This window comes from Carassius gibelio, chromosome A18 (genome assembly GCF_023724105.1).
Source record: "Carassius gibelio isolate Cgi1373 ecotype wild population from Czech Republic chromosome A18, carGib1.2-hapl.c, whole genome shotgun sequence".
NCBI classification, from domain to species: Eukaryota; Metazoa; Chordata; class Actinopteri; order Cypriniformes; family Cyprinidae; genus Carassius; species Carassius gibelio.
In genome coordinates this window covers 19188171-19209371 of record NC_068388.1, presented here as the reverse complement: position 1 = coordinate 19209371, position 21201 = coordinate 19188171, and the positions used below count along the sequence as shown (strand labels likewise).

The 21201-nt window shown below is 35.2% G+C and overlaps 1 protein-coding gene across 2 annotated transcripts in view; it reads left to right on the top strand.

Moving 5' to 3' along the window:
* The window catches only part of LOC127934186 (tumor necrosis factor alpha-induced protein 8-like protein 3), a 50954-nt gene that overhangs the window by 17023 nt on the left and 12730 nt on the right, over nt 1-21201 (top strand). The window contains exon 2 of one of the 2 annotated variants that reach the window (XM_052531406.1): nt 5397-5493. The exons of the other annotated variant lie outside the window; for it this stretch is intronic. Coding sequence (XP_052387366.1) covers nt 5481-5493 — 13 coding nt within the window. The 5' untranslated portion in view covers nt 5397-5480. The remainder of the gene's footprint in view (nt 1-5396; nt 5494-21201) is intronic. 2 annotated transcript variants of the gene reach the window in all.

Genomic DNA, 21201 nt, shown 5'->3' with positions numbered 1-21201 from the left:
ATAAGATGACGGACAGCGCGAACCGAATGCTGACAGAGCGAACCGAATGCTGACAGAGCGAACCGAATGCTGACAGACGGTCTATGCCGAAAAACTGTCGTGGGACAGGAGGTAGGAAGACTGGATATATATACGCGTGCGTGCTATAAGATGATTAGCTAAACGAGATGCACCTGTACCAAATTGGATGATTATCTGATCGTGCTTCTCCCGAACTTTGTTAATAAAACCACATTTTTTAGAGCAACTGAAAGAATACAGTAACCAATGTAAACTTGAGGGCTTTAAGCTAATACAGAGAGTGCTTTTCCAAAAAAAAAAAAAAAAAAATTAACAGTGGGAGCTAGCAGCCTGTCATGGAGAAAAAAAAAATCTCTGAATGCTCCACGTGAAACTTTGGCGTTCCACCCTTTTTCTATCGTGTCTAATGATTTTGATTAATATGCACGAGGGAGAGAGAGAGCAAGAAGCGCTCGTGTTGTTTGAAGACTGTTAGTGCGCGTTCAGCCGGGTCTCTCTCGTACGCGCCCTGTCAGGCGCAGCAGTCATTCTATTCTACATCACTCACCGATCAAATAAGGCTTTGACAGCCGCAAAAAAAAAAGATCAATACAGAAAAACCCCTGTATTGGTTATATAACGTTGGACAGAATGATCCGGCCATCGCGTATATTCAGCGCACATAAGATAAACGTTTTGCAAACGTTTTTTAGAGAAATAAAAACAGGTCGACGAATCAATGCGCATATTTTGCGTCTACGTATTTTTTGCGTCAATGTCATCGATGACCTCGATGCGTTGTCCCAGCCCTAATTGTTTCATGTGGACATAAACTTTCTGTTTTCCAACTCGAACAATTTCGAGTATAGTTTGCAAGAGTGCAAGTTTACACAATGACAACTCGTTAGTAGATGAGTTTTCCTGTTCATTATGTTTAATGATTCATGCCCACTACAATCTCTGTAGTCCCATTTAGTAATTTAAGTTAGATTTTAAAGACAGGTAAAAGCTTATAAACATCAAAATGCATTTTGTGGTAGAATAAAACCATAGCTTGAATTTGTGTTAAAGGATTAGTTCACTTTTAGAATAAAAATGTCCTTGACATGGGGGTGAGTAAATTATCAAGACATTTTCATTCTGGAAGTGAACTAATCCTTTAACCAGAGAACTTATTTCAGGAATTTGACTAAAACCCCATTCAAACACACACACACACACTGACTTCAGGAAATTGGAAGCAGAAGTTCAAAAATGTTGACTTATTTCTGTGTTTTAGGACTTATTCCTGCAGCACACTAAAGGGGGTTTGAAAAACATAATACATGGCACGAATCAGTCAACACTATACCAGAGAATCTCATAAAATCATACCACAGGGCAACAGTCTATGTACAATTAAACACCATGGACCAAATTAACAGCCTCAGAGAGCAAAGGACAAAGGAAAAACCATCTCTCTCAAACAAAACACATTTAACGAGCCTGACATCAAAGCTTTTAATAAACCAGTGTTATCACATGACCTACATTTAGTCAGTCAATCAGATGCATCTCTATTACCATGCAATAAATTGATTTAAAAGAAACACTGTGGAGCAAAATCCAACATCTCACAGTGTTGACAGCTGACCTTTATGTTTTATCACACATAAAAAATACAAAGGCTAGTGCAAACCACATACACATTGAGAATAGTCCATATACCTTCTGCATTTTCAGACAAAGGTCAGTATGTGTCGGTCTGGACTGATATCAGATCAGATCACACTGAGATGTGTCCTGATACTGGCTCTGTTCTAAATTCTAATGAGCCGTCTCGCTGGCTACTGCCACTGGCTTTTTTCTTGCGGTCAAAAACAACTCAGAAGGAGTGCATCGGAATGGAACAGACTGTAGGGTTAATGATTTTTTATTTTTCTTTAAACAGCATTCATGTTGTTTTCATCTTGTTTGGATCAGTCCTTGCTTTAAAAGTGTGTTTGTGATGCCTGGACTCTAGGGTTTAGAACACAGCTAATGAGTTCAGGCTGCTAAATTTGAACTGTGTCGTCAGAGAAGAGCGTATTGATTCAGAATCAGTGTTTCCTGTGTATGTGTGGGCTGCAGATGATGAGAAACAATGAAAGCAGTTCATAGGTCGCACATAGAAAAACTTAATGATTTCTCCTGTTTCTGGCTCATTTTAGTGGACACACTGCCAGAGATCAGATGTTTTATACCCAGAGGAATGCTTTATTTCTTAGTCATTGGCATTGTGAAAAAGAAATACAATTTAAAAGTCCCTTTTACAAGAACCTAGAACATATTAATTTCATGACTATAGTTGATATGTAATTTAATCTATATAGCTAAATATATAAATAAAAGATATAAAGCTAAAGCTACTGGCAGATGTAATAACAAGAATTTATGGCATACTACTAAATATACTAAAATATACTAAATAATTGAATGTAATTTAAACTTGGGTGTCATGGATTAAATGTATTTGTAATTATAACATTTTTAATGATGGAGCTGCAATTAAGTACATAAGCAAAAAGCTCGAGACATTAAAATAAGTATACTGGACAACAAAAGATTAAAACAACTACAATTGCAGTAAACTTATAATTTGTAATTTTTTTCCAAAGTACACGTTTTTAAGCTGTCGTGAAAGAGTACTTTATTTAAGTAAACCTTATGTGGCCTTTTATTTAACTTATATTATCTAAAACTGCTGTTTTTTTTTATACACTTTTAAGATCTGAAATGCACTACAAATGGCAATCAATCTGAGACATGGTTGGCTGAAACTAATCTTTTCTGAAGCTCTAAAAGAGGCAGATGTGAGATTTCTCAGGAGAAACTTCTAAGACGATATATAACAATATATTCATGATGATTATGATTGTAGTTTGTATTTTAGTTGGTCATTGAGGTTGTTTCATTGAACTAGTTTCACAATCCTTCCTTGTCTCATGACTAACATGATAGTGTCGAAACTATGAAGACTTCAGCAGGAAAAACGCTGTTGGAAAACATTATTTGTTAAATATAAATAGAATTTTTTATTTTTTTTATGCTTGGGTTAGACATTTTAAATTGTATTTACTGTTTGTTTTGACTGATCTTCTTTGGAAAAAAAATCACTCTTCTAAAAAATATTAGGATGAACTAACTGTTTTAGCTGTATTGTCCATCCCTTCAGGAGATACATGACTGTGTAAAACACTACTGAAACAAAAAGATCTTTGTTGTTTTTCTTGTTTTTCTTTCCTGCCTGATGTTCCCTCTTTTAATTTATGCATTTGTCTGTTGCGATCTCCGTTTTTTTTCTTCAGTATTGTGCAAGAAGCTCTGACCTTTACATCAAATTGAAACCTAAGCAGACTAGATAAGTCTTTCCAATGAATTTCACCTTCCATCATTGCTCACACTTTCCCTCTCCTCTCTTTCTCTTCTTCTTTTTTTGTTATTTTTTAGATTTTACCCATTTTTGTTCCATGCGCGTTTCCTCTCTGTCTTTTTCCAGTATGGAAACAGTGAAGGCTCACAATATTGTGCCAAGCTTTCACTCGCAGTGAACCATCTCTGCTGTGCGTCTTTTGAAAGTTGACAGCTCCTCAGAGGAGTAAACGTCAAGGCAGAGTTGGTGCCGATCCCAGACGAGGAGGCCCACAGCTTTGCTGCCACCACACACTACTAATCACACCACACTTTATTACAGTGCTTGAAAGACCACAATGTGTTGATATTCATCAAGGCGTCTGCTTAAGGTTTGTTCTTATGCCCTAAAAATTGATTATTAAGCTTGTTAAGCCACTTAAACTCTATTCAAACTTCCTATTGTATGTAGTTCATGCAATCTTAAAGGGGTAGTTCACTCAAAAATTGAAATTTGGTGTTAATACTTACCCTCAGGTCATTCAAAATGTAGGTGACTTTTTTTCTTCAGTAAAACAGTATAGAAGATTTTCAGCTGAAACCATGGTCCTTGATCATTCATAAAATGCAAGTCAGTGGCTACTGTTTTTGAGAATAATAAAACGTGTATCATTAGGGACCAATGTTATTTTGTACTTAAAAAGCTGTTACATAGACTAAAAGGGTTCAATTATTTCTTCAAAATATATTATTTTGTGTTCCAAAATAAATATACAAATAAACGAAAAAAAAAGTCATATAGTCATGAGTCATATGTATACATACATATATACTGGATGTAACCCACACAGTCCTTGCAAATGCAATCTGACTTCCAAATTATAACTCTTACATTCTACACAGGATTCCAGCTCCAGAAGTCAGATCATCACTTGCTGTATGTTTTTATCATTTATCGTTCATGTTGTGACGGCTGCGGGTTCAGAGTAGGAGAGATATAAGAGCGGAAGAAGCTGTTTTCATGTTGAATCTTTCCCTCGGGGACCTCACTGGAGAAGCTTTCAGAAATCAGAGTGTTCTCCTCAGAGGAAGACAGAAGAGGGAGAGATAAATAGAGACAAAGAGAGCAAAACGAGTGGGAAGGAGAGAGGTAGCCTATGGCAACATTAGTTTGAGATAGGAAAGTAAAGATGAGTCTTGTCGTCCTCAGAAACAGGAATTCCCTCAGTGCAAATCTGTTTTCGGAAGCACAGAAAGATTACATGTGTTCCTAACACATCTTTATTAGAGCTTATTTAATTATCAGTGTATGAGATTTATAAGGAGATGTTGTGCTGGCACTGAACATACTGTACTGTATACTCCGACTCAGAATTGAAATAAATGTTGGCCTGCTGTCAATCATCCAAACAATAACTTCAAGTGGTTAAAGGAATGAGATGCATGTTTACTCCAGTACACTGAAGTCCAGCAGCTGGGCAGCGTGTGAATAAACATCTCAAACATTCAGCTAGCTGCTTGTAACTCATGACCAGCAAGAAAAGTAAACCTGATTACTTTTTTATATCTGTGTGAGGATACCAGGAAAAGACCTGATGTAACTTACCGTAAAGCACTCCACTGTTTTTATGAGATAATGCATAACAAGAAGTTCAAAACAATTCCACTTGAGAAAGAACGATTCATACTAACACACAAAAAAAAATTTTTAATGAAACTTCTGCTTTTATTTTAAAAAGGGATGCTTAGTATGTTTGATCTAGTAATGTCCTGCCTTCAAAACAATTGTAATAAATGATACAAGAACAAGACCTATTTCATTTTAACAACATTAGCTGCCAGAAAAGAAAAAAATTATAAAATTCAGTGTTTTATAACATTACATGTTTTTTAGTTCCATAAGGTTTATGCATAATTAGGTATGATTTATAAAATGTGAAGAGTCCACTTTATGTGTATTGTATTTTCCTAAGAAAATTAATAGTATAATATATTGTTCTTTACTCCCCAAATGTCAAGAAAGAAAGAAAGAAAGAAAGAAAGAAAGAAAGAGTAACGTGGGAGCCCATGAGACGTGCGGATCCATATGCAAGCTTTTACTGGACAGAGACATGGTCATAACAGGTATGGGTCAAACACTGGTAAACAGGTTTATAGGGGCAAGACACAAGAGTAATCCTAGGGCATGCTTGGGTCTTCAATGAGCTTACAATATCCAGAGGGATAAGCAAGAGGGGTAATCCAGTATCCAAAGCAAAAGGGTCAAATCACGAGTAACAAGGCAAGGCAAGAAAAAGACTAAACTATAAAAACTAGAAACAGAGACAAGACTATGAAAACTAGAAATAAAGACAAGACAATGAAAAATAGAAACAAACATGGAAAGGCTTATGTAGTATCGCAGCTATCGCTAGGAGAAGGATATGTGCAGAACAATACTCGGAAGTGTGAGAGGGAAAGTCCAATGCTTATAAAGCATGTCTGATGATTGTGCTGTGTGTTTGTGTGTGTGTGTGATTGGTCTCAGGAGCATGGTGTAATTGTTATCAAGTGAATGTGATTGGTGCAATGGAGCATGGGAAATGTAGTCCAGGGTGTACTGTGTAGAGTGAAAGTCTGTGTGGTGAATTAACGGCAGTTCAAAGACTGGATCATGACAGAAAGAAAGTTCAGACAGAAACCACTTTGGCAAGTTTACTTGAGTTTGTTGAACAATTTATCTTTGGCGGTATCGTTCCTTATGGGGGTTCTTGCTCCCAAAATAATTGAACATACTGTACAAGAGCTTAAACATTAACCACCAGCCCCCCCAGAACCAGCAGCTTGGAAATACATGACAATTAAGACTCTTAATAATGTCTTTAAAGTAGTGCTGTCAATCGATTAAAAAAAATTAACTAATTAATCGCACAATTTTTTAAAATTAATCGCGATTAATCGCGATTAATCGCAATTAAAAGACTGAAACTTTTTGGATATGTAAATGTAAAATGTAAATAATTAATGTAAACTTAAGACAAAAGAAACTATTTAAATTCAAAATATGATTGTTTATTGGAATTTTTGTTTAACTTGTAACACAGATTTTCTTTTGTAAACAACATACCTGCAATAAACCATCAATATCCTCCAAATTAACTGTTGGCTTGAAAGCCATATTTATTACAGAAATAAAAACACAGACATGTAAGTATCATTTGAATTTCAAAACAATCAATGCCAATAAAAAACAAAAATGATTTCCATGTTGAATTCTAAGTGGACTGCAAAAAAATTCCAAAGTATAGTCATTGCCAGTGCTTTAAGTGGGCTGGTACGCACTGGTACCGCCACTTCCAAATATAGCTCTTGAGCATACCACCACCTCTCCGTGCGCCCAGAACGTGCTTGTAGCGTACCGGTACGCTCATTTGGACATCTGTTTTAATAGAGGTTTTAATCTTTTACCTGCACTGCCGATTTTCAGAGCGCCCTTCACAATGCAAGCTTCCCAATTCATCCCACTCAGAGCAGAAACTACATTACCCATTCACCCTTAAGTTATACAAGTTTTATAGCGCATGTGTCGCTTTTCCCACTGTTAAGTGTCAACAACTCAACGTGGCCGGAGAAGGTGTGTGAAACTCGTTGTGAGTTATACTAAAGCAAAATCTTGAGTATTTATTGTCTGATAAACATGAAAAACTGTCTGCAGAGGTTGAGTCGTCCTGCAGCCCCCGCTGGCTGCTCATTGGCTGCAGCATCTTTTTTCTAAGTTCTAAAAAAAATACCGTAGACGGCAAGGCACAAATTTAGATATTCATTTATCTAATTAATCTATAGCCTAAGACAATATGACAAAGACAATATGATCTTTTTGTCCCCTTTTTGTTTTAAAGCTTGATGAAGAGAGAGAGCGCAAGTTGCTGCAGCTGAGGAGAACAGTGATGCACGCGTACAGGAGTGATTGACAGTTCGCGGCACTGTGTACAAAAAATACTCCGCTACACAATTATTTTGTTATTTTCGTTTAAGCTTATTAACGTTAGCGTTACAGAAAGGTCTGATTTACGCACTGTTACAGTCATTTTTTTTTTTTCAATGACATTTGAGTTCATGATTTTAATGTTGCTGTTTCTTGTGGCAGACTAAATGAAGAGTAATGTTTCTTGTGGCAGACTGAAGAGTAATCCCAGATTTTTATACTGAAACTTTCCGTCTAAAAGTCCTTCCTTGGTCTTAACCATATTTCTTTGCACGTTGAACACACATAGGCCACAACTGGAAATAAAAAAAACTGCAACCGCGTTAATTGCGTTATTTTTTTTTTAACGCGTTAAATATTTCAAATTAATCGAATGCGTTAACGCGCTAATTTTGACAGCACTACTTTAAAGTAAACAGTGATAATCATGTAGATGTGGCAGCTGGACGTCTATCCTGTAGCCTGATTATAAAGATGAGTGTCTCTCAGCAGTGAGGTCCATGCCCGCTAAGACTTGAAAGCCTTAGTGATGTCCCGTGTCTAATAAGAGAGTGGTAGTGATTGGAGCAATGACAGCTGACCGCATCAGCTGGTCGCAGCCTATGCCTCCATGGCCTGACTGAACTAACGCTGCACTCGATAAAAGACAGACAGACAGATAGATAGTCAAATTAAATCTCTAGCAAACACTCTAGTTTTATGGGTTTCTAAATCCCTAAATTCAGACATGTATGAAATATTTAGCTTATATCTTTCCAAAATATGCTTAACTGCATAAATCATAGCAGTATTTTGTAAGGCTCTTCTATATTTTTTTTTTTGTGAAACATTAGTTCCAATAGAAAAAATAAAATAAAGGCCAAAAAAATATTGCTGCAGGAAAATAGAGAAAACAAAGAGCATTTCTTATAACCTTATGGCTACATTGGTGTTTTCAAAATAGCAACATATAAATATTTCCACAAAACTCATCAAATGTTGATTTCCACTGAACTAAAGTTTCTTAAAAGTAACATTACACTTTTTGGAACTGCGTTGAGAACAATAGCAAAGCCTCTTGGTTTAACTGGTAATAATTTGAATTTTTTAAGAAATTCAGTGTATGGCAACAAATATCCAAATTCACTTTGACCCAGAATGCCAAGCAGTGGGTCTTATGGGACATATGTGTGTCCTCTTCATTTCTGACCACAACAATCTACATTCATGTTTATAATATATTAATGTCAAAACAAATCACCACCTGCACACACTCAACATTATCTGTTTATGTAAAATAGCAGATTTGTTTTTGTGTTATAGATGTAATAGTTGGGTTCTGGAGGGGGTTTGAGAGGAGAGCAGGGGTCTGTGTTGTGTCTAGAGTCATGTGTTTTCAACACCTTTTTAATTAATTCTTTAGTGTTTGAAAAAAATCTCAGCTGACAGCTTCACATTCACACACACACCCACCCACACACAGAGGAGGGAAAAAATAGAGCTGAAGAAATAACACTTTAATATATTTATACTGCATCTTATGCAACAGACAGCATGTGAAAAACAGATACAGAGAGAGATTTATTGAGAGACAAAACCACTTACTGGCAATGAGGATTTTGTGAAAAAGAAGTACACTTTAGCATACTTATAAAAAGTATTTATAATTTAAAGGAAACTACTGAAGTTCAAGCTGAATGTGATGTTTTTCGAACACTTTATTGCATTTTATTTGCAATGAAATGAAAATGTATGATAGTTTAAATGTATACTAAATTGAACTATCAACTGCTTTTTTACAGTGACTCATTGCTGCCACACACATTTTCTATCAGAAAATCTCTATTTCATTTTTTTTTTCGTATTTCGATTTGTTGTTAAATCAAACTTCAGTCATTCAAATAAAAGAAATATAAAGCCAAGAGTTGATTATTCAAAAATAACTGATCTGATCGTAGCCTAAACAAGTCATGGGTGCAGTTATTGGTTAGCACTATATTGTAGCTAGATTGGAGATTAATCCTAATAAACATACCACTACAATTAAAACAATTACATTAAAATACATTTAAAACATTTTATTTAAATAATTTCAGCAGTATGCAGATCCTGGTTTATGTCAGACTGTGGCAACAGCAGCACGGACAGTCGATTATCGCTCACATAATGTACCATCTATAATAATAGTTATATATAATAATATGTCATCATTACGAGAAAAACATGTAATTTTAGCGAGAAAAATATGTTGTCTTAACGAGAACACATCTAGTTTTTACGAGAAAATATGTTGTTTTAACGAGAAAACATCTCGTTATTACGAGTAAAGATGTCATTTTTATGAAAAAAAAAACATCTAGTTATTACGACATAATTGAGTGGGGAAAAAAATATGTGTGTGGCAGTAAAGCGTCACCTTACTTTTTGACCCACTTAAGACTTTTTTTCCATAATTACTTCTATTGTTTTAAAATGTTTTTGAATTGTACAATTCTACAAGTATACTTTAATTTCATTAAGTAGATTTATTATATATTATAAACATTTAACACTACAGGTAAAATTATAATCAAATATGTCTTTAAAACATGAAATTTATTATCAAAACATAATGATTTAAAATGTACTTTAAAGTAAAACTAAAACTGACATAATTACAAAGTTTACATTGGTTTTTATAATGCCATGTTGGGTAAAATGCTGCAAAACATGCGAGAGCAGTGGTCAGACATGTTCATCTAGTGCATGTTTACATAGAAAATCAAAAACTCTCTGTATGGAGGACTGGATCCTGTGTAAAATCCAGAACAATACTGTCAAAGAGTGCACAAATGAAACAGATTCTGTTTTTAATTTTTCTTTAGAAAAGTGCTGCTTGAAAGATTTGTTGCAATGGTGCAATGTGAGGGTTTGCAAAAGCATTGCTATGTGGTTGGTAGTGTTTTATTAATGGTTGCTAATATACAGGTTATAGGTGGTTGCTTAGTAGCTAAAGTTGAAGTGCCCCTATGATGCCTTTTTTTTCTCAAAATGTGCATTTAATACCACACTGTAAAAAATTTCTTGTTGTTTTTACAAAAACTTTTTGGCAGCTGTGGTTGCCAGAATAATTTTGTAAAAATACAGAAAACTGTAAACACATTTACGTCAAAAACTGTTAATTTTACAATATAAAGCTGTAATTTACAAACAAGAAAATGTGAATATAAACCAGTAAATTCAACAACACACAAAATTAAATCTGTTTTGTACCTTGAAAAATACTGACAACCACCATAATAATAAAGATGGTACTGTATAAGAGAAAGCCACATGAAGTATCAAAGCTCATCACAAGTAGCTTCACCACAAGCAGAAGTATATATTAACATATAGAAGGTGCACATTTATGGAAACACAAAACACCATCATGGTAACACACGTGATACTTAAATAATGCAAAAAACTTTCATTAAGCAACAGAAGATGTAACATAAAGCTCAAATGTACATAATTGATAACAAGAACTATTTAAAAACATGATTATTTAAACAAAATACTTTCAAACGTGGAGTGTCACGCAGGGAATTCTGGGAATATCAGTTTACAGTTTTAGACTGTAAATTATACATTGATTTGTTCTTTTTTTACTTCTAAAAGCTGTATAATTAACAGAATTTTACTGTAAATTTACATTAAATGCTTTGTTAGATCTTTTACAGTTTTTCCCTGTATATAGTACGGGAACTTACTGTTAACCTATTATCAGTTTTTTTCCGTAGCGTTTTTACAAAATTTTACAGTTAAAATTACACTTATTTTTTACAGTGCACCTAATTTTCTAACGATTCTCAAATGATTTGTTTGAAGCATAGACCATATAAAAACAAGGACATAGTGTCCATTATGTCAGTAGTAGGATTCTGAAGAGCATTGAAGCCCAAAGTGGGCAGAGACAGCCATAGATATCTTGGCAACACGTCACTCCCAGACAACCGAAAAAGGGGCAAAAAGCTGGGACGTGGGTGGAGCTGAGGTGCCTGGTTGCTGTAACCACACCTGCCTAGCTCGACAAGCAGGCAATCCACCTGTCACTCAAATGGCCATGCCCTTAATTATGCAAAACTTTAAGGCTAAATATAATTTAAATGGATGAGGTATACAAAAAATTCACCCCACTCCCATTGCCATAAAGGGCAAAATTAGCTATAGAGCAGAACAACTTTTTGCACTAGACTGTAAACATACATATGTATATATATATATATATATATATATATATATATATTTTTTTTTTTTTTTGTTTTTCTGCTGTAAAGTTGGGCATTTTAATGTAGGGGTCTATGGGATTGACTTCTTTTGGAGCCAGCCTCTAGCTACCAGTCGATGACTTGCAGTTTAAGTCACTTCCATGTTGGTTTCAAGAGAGAGACCGGAAGGCTGCCGCTTGTCTGAAGCTGTTCTAAGATTCAGTCTTTCTAAACCCTTCCTTTCCATGAGCCTACTCTGCTCTTATTGGTCAGATGGCCCAGAAAACTTTCACAGCGTAGGACACAATATCTTCTAGAAATAAACTTTAACGACACAAACAAGCTACAGTATTTGAGGGCGGAGTCAAGTTGTTTGCAGCCGCCAACAGAGAACATAGGCGGACATTATGCAAATGTGTTACCCAATGGCATGTAGCCTCTGACACAGAAGCACTGCATTCAGCAATCTATTTTTTTTTATAGTTAACTACTTTAATGTCCAATTCTCACTATTAACTAGTTGCTTATTAGCATGTATATCACTAGGATTTGGCTGTTTATTAGTACTTATTAGGCACATAATAATGCCATTTTGCATGACCATATTCTAGATCCCTTAACCTGAACCAACACCTAAACTTAACAACTACCTCACTAACTATTAAGGAAATTAGCAGTTTATTGAGAGAAAACGTCTCAGGTTACACATGTAACCATTGTTCCTCGAGGTAACAAGACACCCTTCAGTATGACTGGCTCTGAACCATGTGTGTAATCAGTCCAATGGATGGGCGAGACGAGCGAGTACATCCATTTAATCATAAGACCAATCAAAATAAGTCTGCACAATTTGAGGAAACATTTATGACCTTTATATCTCATTGATACTGATAGTCCCTGCATTTGAGCAATATTAAAAGTAATACTTGATGTAATACAATGCTAAAAACATTAGCCGTGTTTCCACTATCGAGCTAGGACCGGGCGTGCTAGTGCGTGCCAGGGCCAGTCGCGTTTCCACTGTCACTTCCGGGGCTTGATCGTGCCTCGCCGGGGCTTCCTTGGGGCCAACGGCCAGGTTTTTTCGGCCCGACGAAATCCTTGGGCCAAAGCGGGCCAGCTGGGGCTAGAGGAGGGGTTACGAACAAAGGCGGAGTTTCTCCGTGTCTAGAGAGCGTCAGCGCGGATCATTTCAGAAAGAAAACAACTTTAACACCAGCATTAAAGACTTTTTAAAATCAGTTGAGCTCAAAACTCACTCTTAGTCAGCAGCGAGTGTTTGAAATAACTTGATCCGATGTGGATTACAATCACTAAACAAGGCAGAAATATTTATAAGCGATGTAAAAGACTATGCACGATAAACATTAACATTATGGTAAACATGACCGCTTGGAGAAATCAGACGTCAGCATCTTATTCTCTATCACAATTGTGTATTTACTAACTTATCTATCACAAGCCTCGTCTCGAGAGTTTAGCTCATGTTGCCTATTATAAAAATATAATAATGTTTTTTTTTTTTTTTATTAAGTAACATTTTATCTGTCGTCTTGTTTCAAGAGTTTAGCTCCACGTTGCATATCATCAAAATATAATAATGATTTTTGTTTGGGAGCTTTTATAAAAATAGAGAGTCTGCTCTGTGGATCATTTCAGAAAGATAGCCGCTATAACGCCAGCATTAAACGTTTTATTTAAATAAGTTGAGCTCAAAACTCACTTTCAGTCAGCAGCGAGTGTTTGAAATAACTTGATCCAATGTGGATTATAATGACCATACAGGATCAGAAATATTTATAAGCGATGTAAAAGACTATGCACGCTGGGCATTAACATTAGCCTAAACATGGAAAATATGACCGCTTGAAGAAATCAGACGTCAGCTTCTTATTCTCTATCACAATCGTGTATTTACTAACTTATCTATCACAAGCCTCGTCTCGAGAGTTTAGCTCATGTTGCCTATTATAAAAATATAATAATGTTTTTGTTCGGGATCCTTTATAAAAATAAAGATATCATTCATTCTTAATGTGACGTATAGGCCACTGTGACTACAAATAAACAGAAACAGACTGAATAAGCAGGCTATTTTCATAAGCGTTAAAAATAAATAAATAAAATATAAAGTGTATTTATGTGCGATTAATTTTGAGTTTTGATAAATTAAATCATTATGATCAATGCATCACGTATTCTATAGTTAAAACATCCATGCTTTTGAATTTGAATAACAAAGCATGCAAACAAACGGCCGCTTTTATTATGTTCGTTTTGTGATCGCGCATGTTCCAGTGACTTATTTCTTAGTTTTCTGATAACTTCTCTTTGATGGTGAAATAATGAGGTTGCATGACGTTGTTCTGAGAGGCGTGTAAGGGCGTGTTTTAGTGACGAGCAGCGGAGCTTCAAGCTCCACTGTGGAAACCCTCCGCTATTCTGGCCTCGTGCTACTGGCCCGGGGCTGTGAGCCCCGCCCGGCCCGCTTTAAGCCCTGGCTCGCACTGGCCCGACAGTGGAAATGCGGCTATTAATGCCTTATAAGGACTCATATTCCAACCGTGTAAAACTGTGTCTGTTCTAATTCTCTCTGTCTCTTGCTTGTTTACTATGGGCAATAAACAGCAGGCACATTAAGTGATTGGTTGTTATACACTGAACTTTGGTACTGACATTTAGATATGGTTAGGGGTAAATATAATTATATAAATGAGAACTCTCAGGCAGCACGATGCATGACAAGAAATGATGGATTAGATGAATACACATACACATACAAGCACACACAAGCAAGCAGGAGAATGATGGTCTCTGTGTGTGTGCACACGTACATGTGTGTGTATTGTCTTTGTTTGTTGCATTGAGCTGACTAAACCATTCATTGGTTTATCGCTGATCTGTAAAAACATAAACTGTGAAAAAACACTATTGATAATATGTGACAAGTTCTTTCCAAATGCTGCGTCCAATCAGAGCATGAACGGTCCTCCCACTGATCAGAGTGGACCAGAATTAAACTCAGTGACACACCTCTGTCAGATCCCAACGGATCTCTCTGATCACAGACCTGAAATCAAACATTACAACAGTGCAGTCACTGTGTCAGGTGCAGACATTTGAAAATTGCATTTTCGGCGTTTGTTGTGTTATGGTACAAGAAATAAGGAATTTACAGAAATAGTTTCAAAAATGAAAATAATCATTCACATACTCTAATGTCACTGAAATCCTCTGATTTTAATGAATGATTTTGACATGAGCGACTCGAGTTCGAGGCCTCCAGTGGGAGGTTTATTTGTCCCAATAAAGTTGCATTAATTTTATAATATTTTTAAGTGTGATCATTTAAACACACTATGTTAATGCATACTGTTTTATAATGTACTATAGTACTGAAATATAAATATCTACCACCTAACTATTACATAATTATTATGAGTTCTGCTCAGTATGTAAAGTCCATTAGTTAGTTGAGTTCAGTTCAGTTCAGTTCAACTGAGCAATATAGCATTGTTTACTAATATGAATCCTTAATCAACAATCCTTTGTAAAAAGAATTAGTACATTATTTCTGAGGTAACAAACTCACCAGCTGTGCTGAATTAATGGTTTGTCATGTGACAACACTTTAGCATACTACTCTGAAACATTTGTTGCTTATTGAAAACTGTTTCACACACTATTCATTAAAAAAAATAGTAGGCAGTATACACTGTGTACTGGCCAGTAAGCAGTAAGCAAGTATGCAATTTCGAACACAGCTTATCATACTAAAGCATATGTAAAGTACTTGATTATAATTTGAACTGTAGTGTGTTATCTGATATTTCCATTTAACGTTAATATATTTGAAATGTACTAAAGTACAATTTCATCATTACAAATGTTTAATTGTTGCAAATCTTGTGAAAAATCAGAGTGAATAAAGAGTGACACAAAATACGATCCATGTAATTTCTTCTTTGAGATAAATATATATGTTTTGTCGCAGCAACAAGTTATCACATTCACATTTATCAACTGTCATTCTTTTACTGTTCAGGAGATATTCACCTCAAGAAAGTACATGGATACGTTGAGTAAATGATGACAGTCATTTTTAGAGTTGAACCACTGTTTATTCCAATTTTAAGTATCAGCAGCTGTTAAACATCTTGTTAAGTATATTTAAGTCCTTATTTATAAACGAATTGTGTATTTATAACTGAATTGTGGATAGTGTGGGTGAGAATATAAACACTTACAAATGTAAACTGTAATAAAATCACTGGCAGAATATACTTTCCGCACCAATATTAAATTAAACACCGCAAGATGTTGCATCTGATTAACATCCCCTCCCTCTGTGTGTGTACTGTACACACACACTTAACTATCTAACTGGGGACATTTCATAGACTTCTATTGCTTTTATAAATACTGTTACCTCACCCTAAAAATAAATAAAATCCTTATGAATGCACTAAACACACACACTCATCCAAAGCTGGCATGTTGTCCAAAAAGGTTTAATTTAAACCAGCATTCTCTGACATTAGAGTATTTGTGTTTGGTGTCATGGATAAAACAAAAAGCAGGCTCGATTGGTAGGGAAGTTCACTACTGATTAAATCTTGCTCCACGGTCAAGATAAACAAACTTTGATCAATATTTAAATTATTATTATATTTTTTACGTAATTGTTTATCGAATCGTTTACCCTTCTCCACCTATTCCAAAAGTGCTACAGCTGAACAAACCTCAAAGATAAACAACACACAAATTTATCTAGCTGCAGACATACCATCAATATTATAAATATAGCCTATACTAACATACCTCTTCCTCCACCTCTAACACACACACACACACACACACACACACACACACACACGCGCGTTTAAGACATCCCAGAATGAAGATGTCAATTTTAGCAACAAATTTGCCTCCAAAGAATCAGTGCTGTACTGTCAGTGCTATTGTTAACTATAAAGGGTAAAACTATATTTTAATAAATAAAAACAAATTAAACTTGTTTCAGTTAAATGACAAGTCAACATTTTTAAGTTGACATGCTAAATTTAAAAGTATAAAATGAAAAAAAAAATTAAGCTAAAGCTAAAGCTAAAAAGGCTAATGAAAATAAAAACTAAAATGTTATTTAAATGCAATATGAATACTAGTAAAATAACCCTGAAAAGTATAGCTAAGTGAACAAACACTTACTTTGGTATCACATTATAAAAGTAAATACATGTAACGTGTATCAAGAACACCTTAAATAAAGTGTTAACGAAAATGCTGTCATTCTTTACTCATTTTCATGTCATTCCAAACCTGTAAAATATATATATATATATATATATATATATATATATATATATATATATATATATATATATATATATATATGGGGGTACAGAAAGTATTCAGACCCCCTTAAGTTCATTTTTTCCCCTCATTAATATACACAGCAGCCCATATTGGCAGAAAAACACAGAATTGTTGACATTTTTGCACATTTATTAAAAAATAAAAACTTAAATATCACATGGTCCTAAGTATTCAGACCCTTTGCTCAGTATGTAGATGCACCCTTTTGATCTACACCCTTTTCACACCTGGATTTGGGGATCCTCTGCCATTCCTCCTTGCAGATCCTCTCCAGTTCTGTCTGGTTGGATGGTAAACGTTGGTGGACAGCTATTTACAGGTCTCTCGAGAGATGCTGAGTGATCTTTGGGTTCTTCTTTAACTCTCATCAAGGCTCTTCTCCCCCGATAGCTCAGTTTCGCCGGACGGCCAGCTCTAGGAAGGGTTCTGGTCGTCCCAAACGTCTTCCATTTAAGGATTACAGTGGCCACTGTGCTCTTAGTGCAGCTAAATGTTTTTGTAACCTTGGCCAGATCTGTGCCTTGCCACAGTTCTGTCTCTGAGCTCTTCAGGCAGCTCCTTTGACCTCATGATTCTCATTTGTTCTGACATGCTCTGTGAGCTGTAAGGTCTTATATAGACAGGTGTGTGGCTTTCCTAATCAAGTCCAGTCAGTATAATCAAACACAGCTGGACTCAAATGAAGGTGCAGAACCATCTCAAGGATGATCAGAAGAAATGGACAGCACCTGAGTTAAATATATGAATGTCACTCACAGCAAAGGGTCTGAATACTTAGGACCATGTGACATTTCAGTTTTTCTTTTTTAATAAATCTGCAAAAATGTCAACAATTCTGTGTTTTTCTGTTAATATGGGGTGTTAATTTTTTTACTTCAATGATTTTAGCAAATGGCTGAAACACAGAGTGAAAAATTTAAGAGGGTCTGAATACTTTCCGTACCCAATGTATATACCACACTAAAATAAGTTTGTTTTCTAATAATACCAACTAAATTACATTTACAATACGATATTTTATGCTTTATTTTGCATGTTTCCTTCATCAGTCAATAAACTGACTACGCTGACAATGCTGATTAAATTTACATTGATTCTAGAGCAAGCCCTCCAGAGACACAAACACGCTCACCATTCCCACCCCCTAATAAACACACACACCAAAAATAACCCCTAATAATGTCTATTTGTGGTTCACACACACTGTGACAAGCTTGTGTCAATCGCACGCACAAACACACTCACTCCCCCTGCAGCCATTTGTACCACTTCTCGAATCTGGAGCTGCGAGCTTGTCAGGTGAATTTAAGTGTGATGTTGTGACACCACAGTAGTCATTAGCAGTTCTCTTTCTGTGTCCCCATCATAAATGATTGGTATGACAGGAGGATTATGGGTAGTGGAATGCCCCAGGCTCATTGCTTGTCCACTGAGAAACACTGCAGTCTTTATTATCCAGATTATCAGTCTGAACTCATACCAACTGCAGATATGACACAAAAAAAGTATCAAAATGTACCATGGTATAAGGGTTTCGACATGGTACTACAGTAGTGCAGTGTTTTTGGACTGGTATGGGATGATGTTTCCATGGTAAAACTTTTAAAAAGAGTACTTATTATGTAATTAATACAATTTAAAATAACTGAATGTAATGTTTTTGGACAGTTAATTGCATGTTAATAAATGAAAATGTTTTATGGTTTAAAATTTAAATACAATTAGCTGAACTTTAGGTAACCTTTTCGACCCACTTAAGTATTATTAAAACAACTTAATTAAAGTAGTTTAAGGTAAACTTTTAATTTGACATTAATTTGACAAAGTGCAATTAGTGTGTTAAGAAATTTTGGGCCTGTACACATACCTACACTTGCAATCTAAGTGCGCAAGACTGTCCCAAGTCTTGAAAACACAAAGCGCAGTGCCCTTAACGCACACTATAGCCGCTAAATCCGCCGTCTCGAATATTGCTTCTGAGAGAGACTTTCTGCTGTCAAGTCGAGTCACTTTTATTTATGTATCGCTTTATTCCATTAAAATGGTGTCAAAGAAGGTTTACAGTGTTAAACAAAAAAATAGTGTCGATAATCCAAACAAAACTCAATTCTGCTGTAAAGCAGTTCTAAAAAGAGAACAATAGTAAACTGTCAGTTTCTCAACTAAAGTCAGTTCATTGCTGATTCAATGATGTCATTCAGTTCTCTTTCAATAGTGTCTGTGCAATTAAGTCGATAGAATTGCCAAAAATGAAGTGTCTTCAACTAAGCTGTCATGAGACTTTTTGCCGAGATCTTGTGGGTTGTCATGGAAACCTTTCTAGTGTAAGTTACATTTGAATAATAATTAGATATTACTTATAATTTGGTAGTGAAACATGAGGTGTTGCACAGTTTATTAATGCAAAGATGGTAAAAATGGAAAAGATGGCTGCGTATTTTGTACATTTACAACTGCTTTTTATCACTTAATTAGAAGCACCATAGCTTAAATAGTTATTAAATCATGTCATCAGTTATAGGGAGTACTGAGCAGACATTTAGAAGTTTATTTTAAAGTACAAAATATTGAAAATCAAAATAGAACTCTGTAAACACTTGCATTTTTACCACATATAATTGTGTCCTATCAGGTTATGAAAAGATCTACGCACACTTGTGGTCTTCATGCTCAGTTGATGGTCAAGTCCAAAGACTCCAAGTGTGGGTATTTAGACAGGCCCTTTAAGTATCCTAAAATACACTTGAGTGGTCTTTATTTTACTAACAGTATATTATCTGCAACTACTGTAGTTTAAGAATATACATCTACGATTTGAAATACACTACAAGTGCACATTCAAAGCAATTAAGCACACTTCTTTTTCACAAGGGATTCCTTGAAGTACCATGTAAATACCATATGAAATACCATGATATACAGTATATCAAAGTGACATTGTATTACTATCTGATACCATAGTGCTTTATGATAAGCAGAGACCACAAAAAAGTCCATGCAAGTCTGGTAAAGAACTACCAAGCTACCGAATCTACAAAGTCTACAGTCAAAGAGTTGATACTTCAATGAAACAACTGAAATGTTCAGTAAGTTTCCTGACCTTTGAAAGAGCATCCCATGAGAAATAACATCTCCCTCTAGGACCGGGATACCCTTCATGAAAGTATTTGACATGGCACAGAGCGGAAAATCTTGAAGGGAACATAAAAATATTATGTTATTTATTTTTGTCTACGAGTTTGTTTAATCTTTTGGCTCAAGTCCTGTATACTTCAAAAAGTATTACATAAGCCATAAATCTCTTTGTGCAACATAAACATGTCTAGCATACAAAGAAAACTGTGTCCTGTATTTAAATCCAGTCCATCTCATTTTCCTACAGATGCTCATTTGAAGGTCAATATGCAAACACATGAACACACAAAAGATTCATTGGCTGTCACTTTTGCAAACATTTAATAAAAACACATTTTTTGAAATGATAAAACTGGCTATAGTTCAAAACAAACAAAAACAAGACAAAACAGCTATTGGACAGGTATGATATTGAAAAAGAAGTGCACTTTTAAAAAGAGTACATATTATGGAAATAATGTAATCTTAAAGAATATACTTAAGTTCGAACTGAATGTTATGCTTTTGGACACTTACGTAAATACATGTTAATTGCAATTAAGTAAAAAAAAAAAAAAATACACTTCAGAGTGATTTTTGACCCACTTAAGTACATCTTGATATGTCATTTCATAATTATTTATAATCTTGTCCTTTAAATATTGTTAAAGTGTACTGCTGAATGTACTGACCAGCATTTGTATGTTAAAATAATGACCAAAAACTTTACATATCAAAATCATACAGAGTTATTAATTTTACTTCGTGTCAACCAGCATCTGATCTCTGCACACCACAGCAATAGCCTAAACACAATAAACACAGTCTGGGGAAGACAGCAGAAAACAATGTGGTCAGAGGAGAATAATTGGTTAGTTTTTTTTAATTGGTCGGATGTAAACAAATCAGTTTTAAGCAGGTTTTGCTTGGTGAGTGTGTGGAGGCCATGTAGGCTGCTGGAGCATTCCCTGTCCTCATTCTCCTCCTCCAGTTGTGTTCATGTGTTCCAAACAATAGACAGGGATAGCAGGAAACCAATACCCTATTATGACAGAAAAATACACAAGCCACTTGTTAAGAGATTATAACTTTACTGCTATAATATTCAGTGTTGCTGGTATACCATAGTCTCTTTTACTATGACATGGGGAATTCAATTTATATATTTTA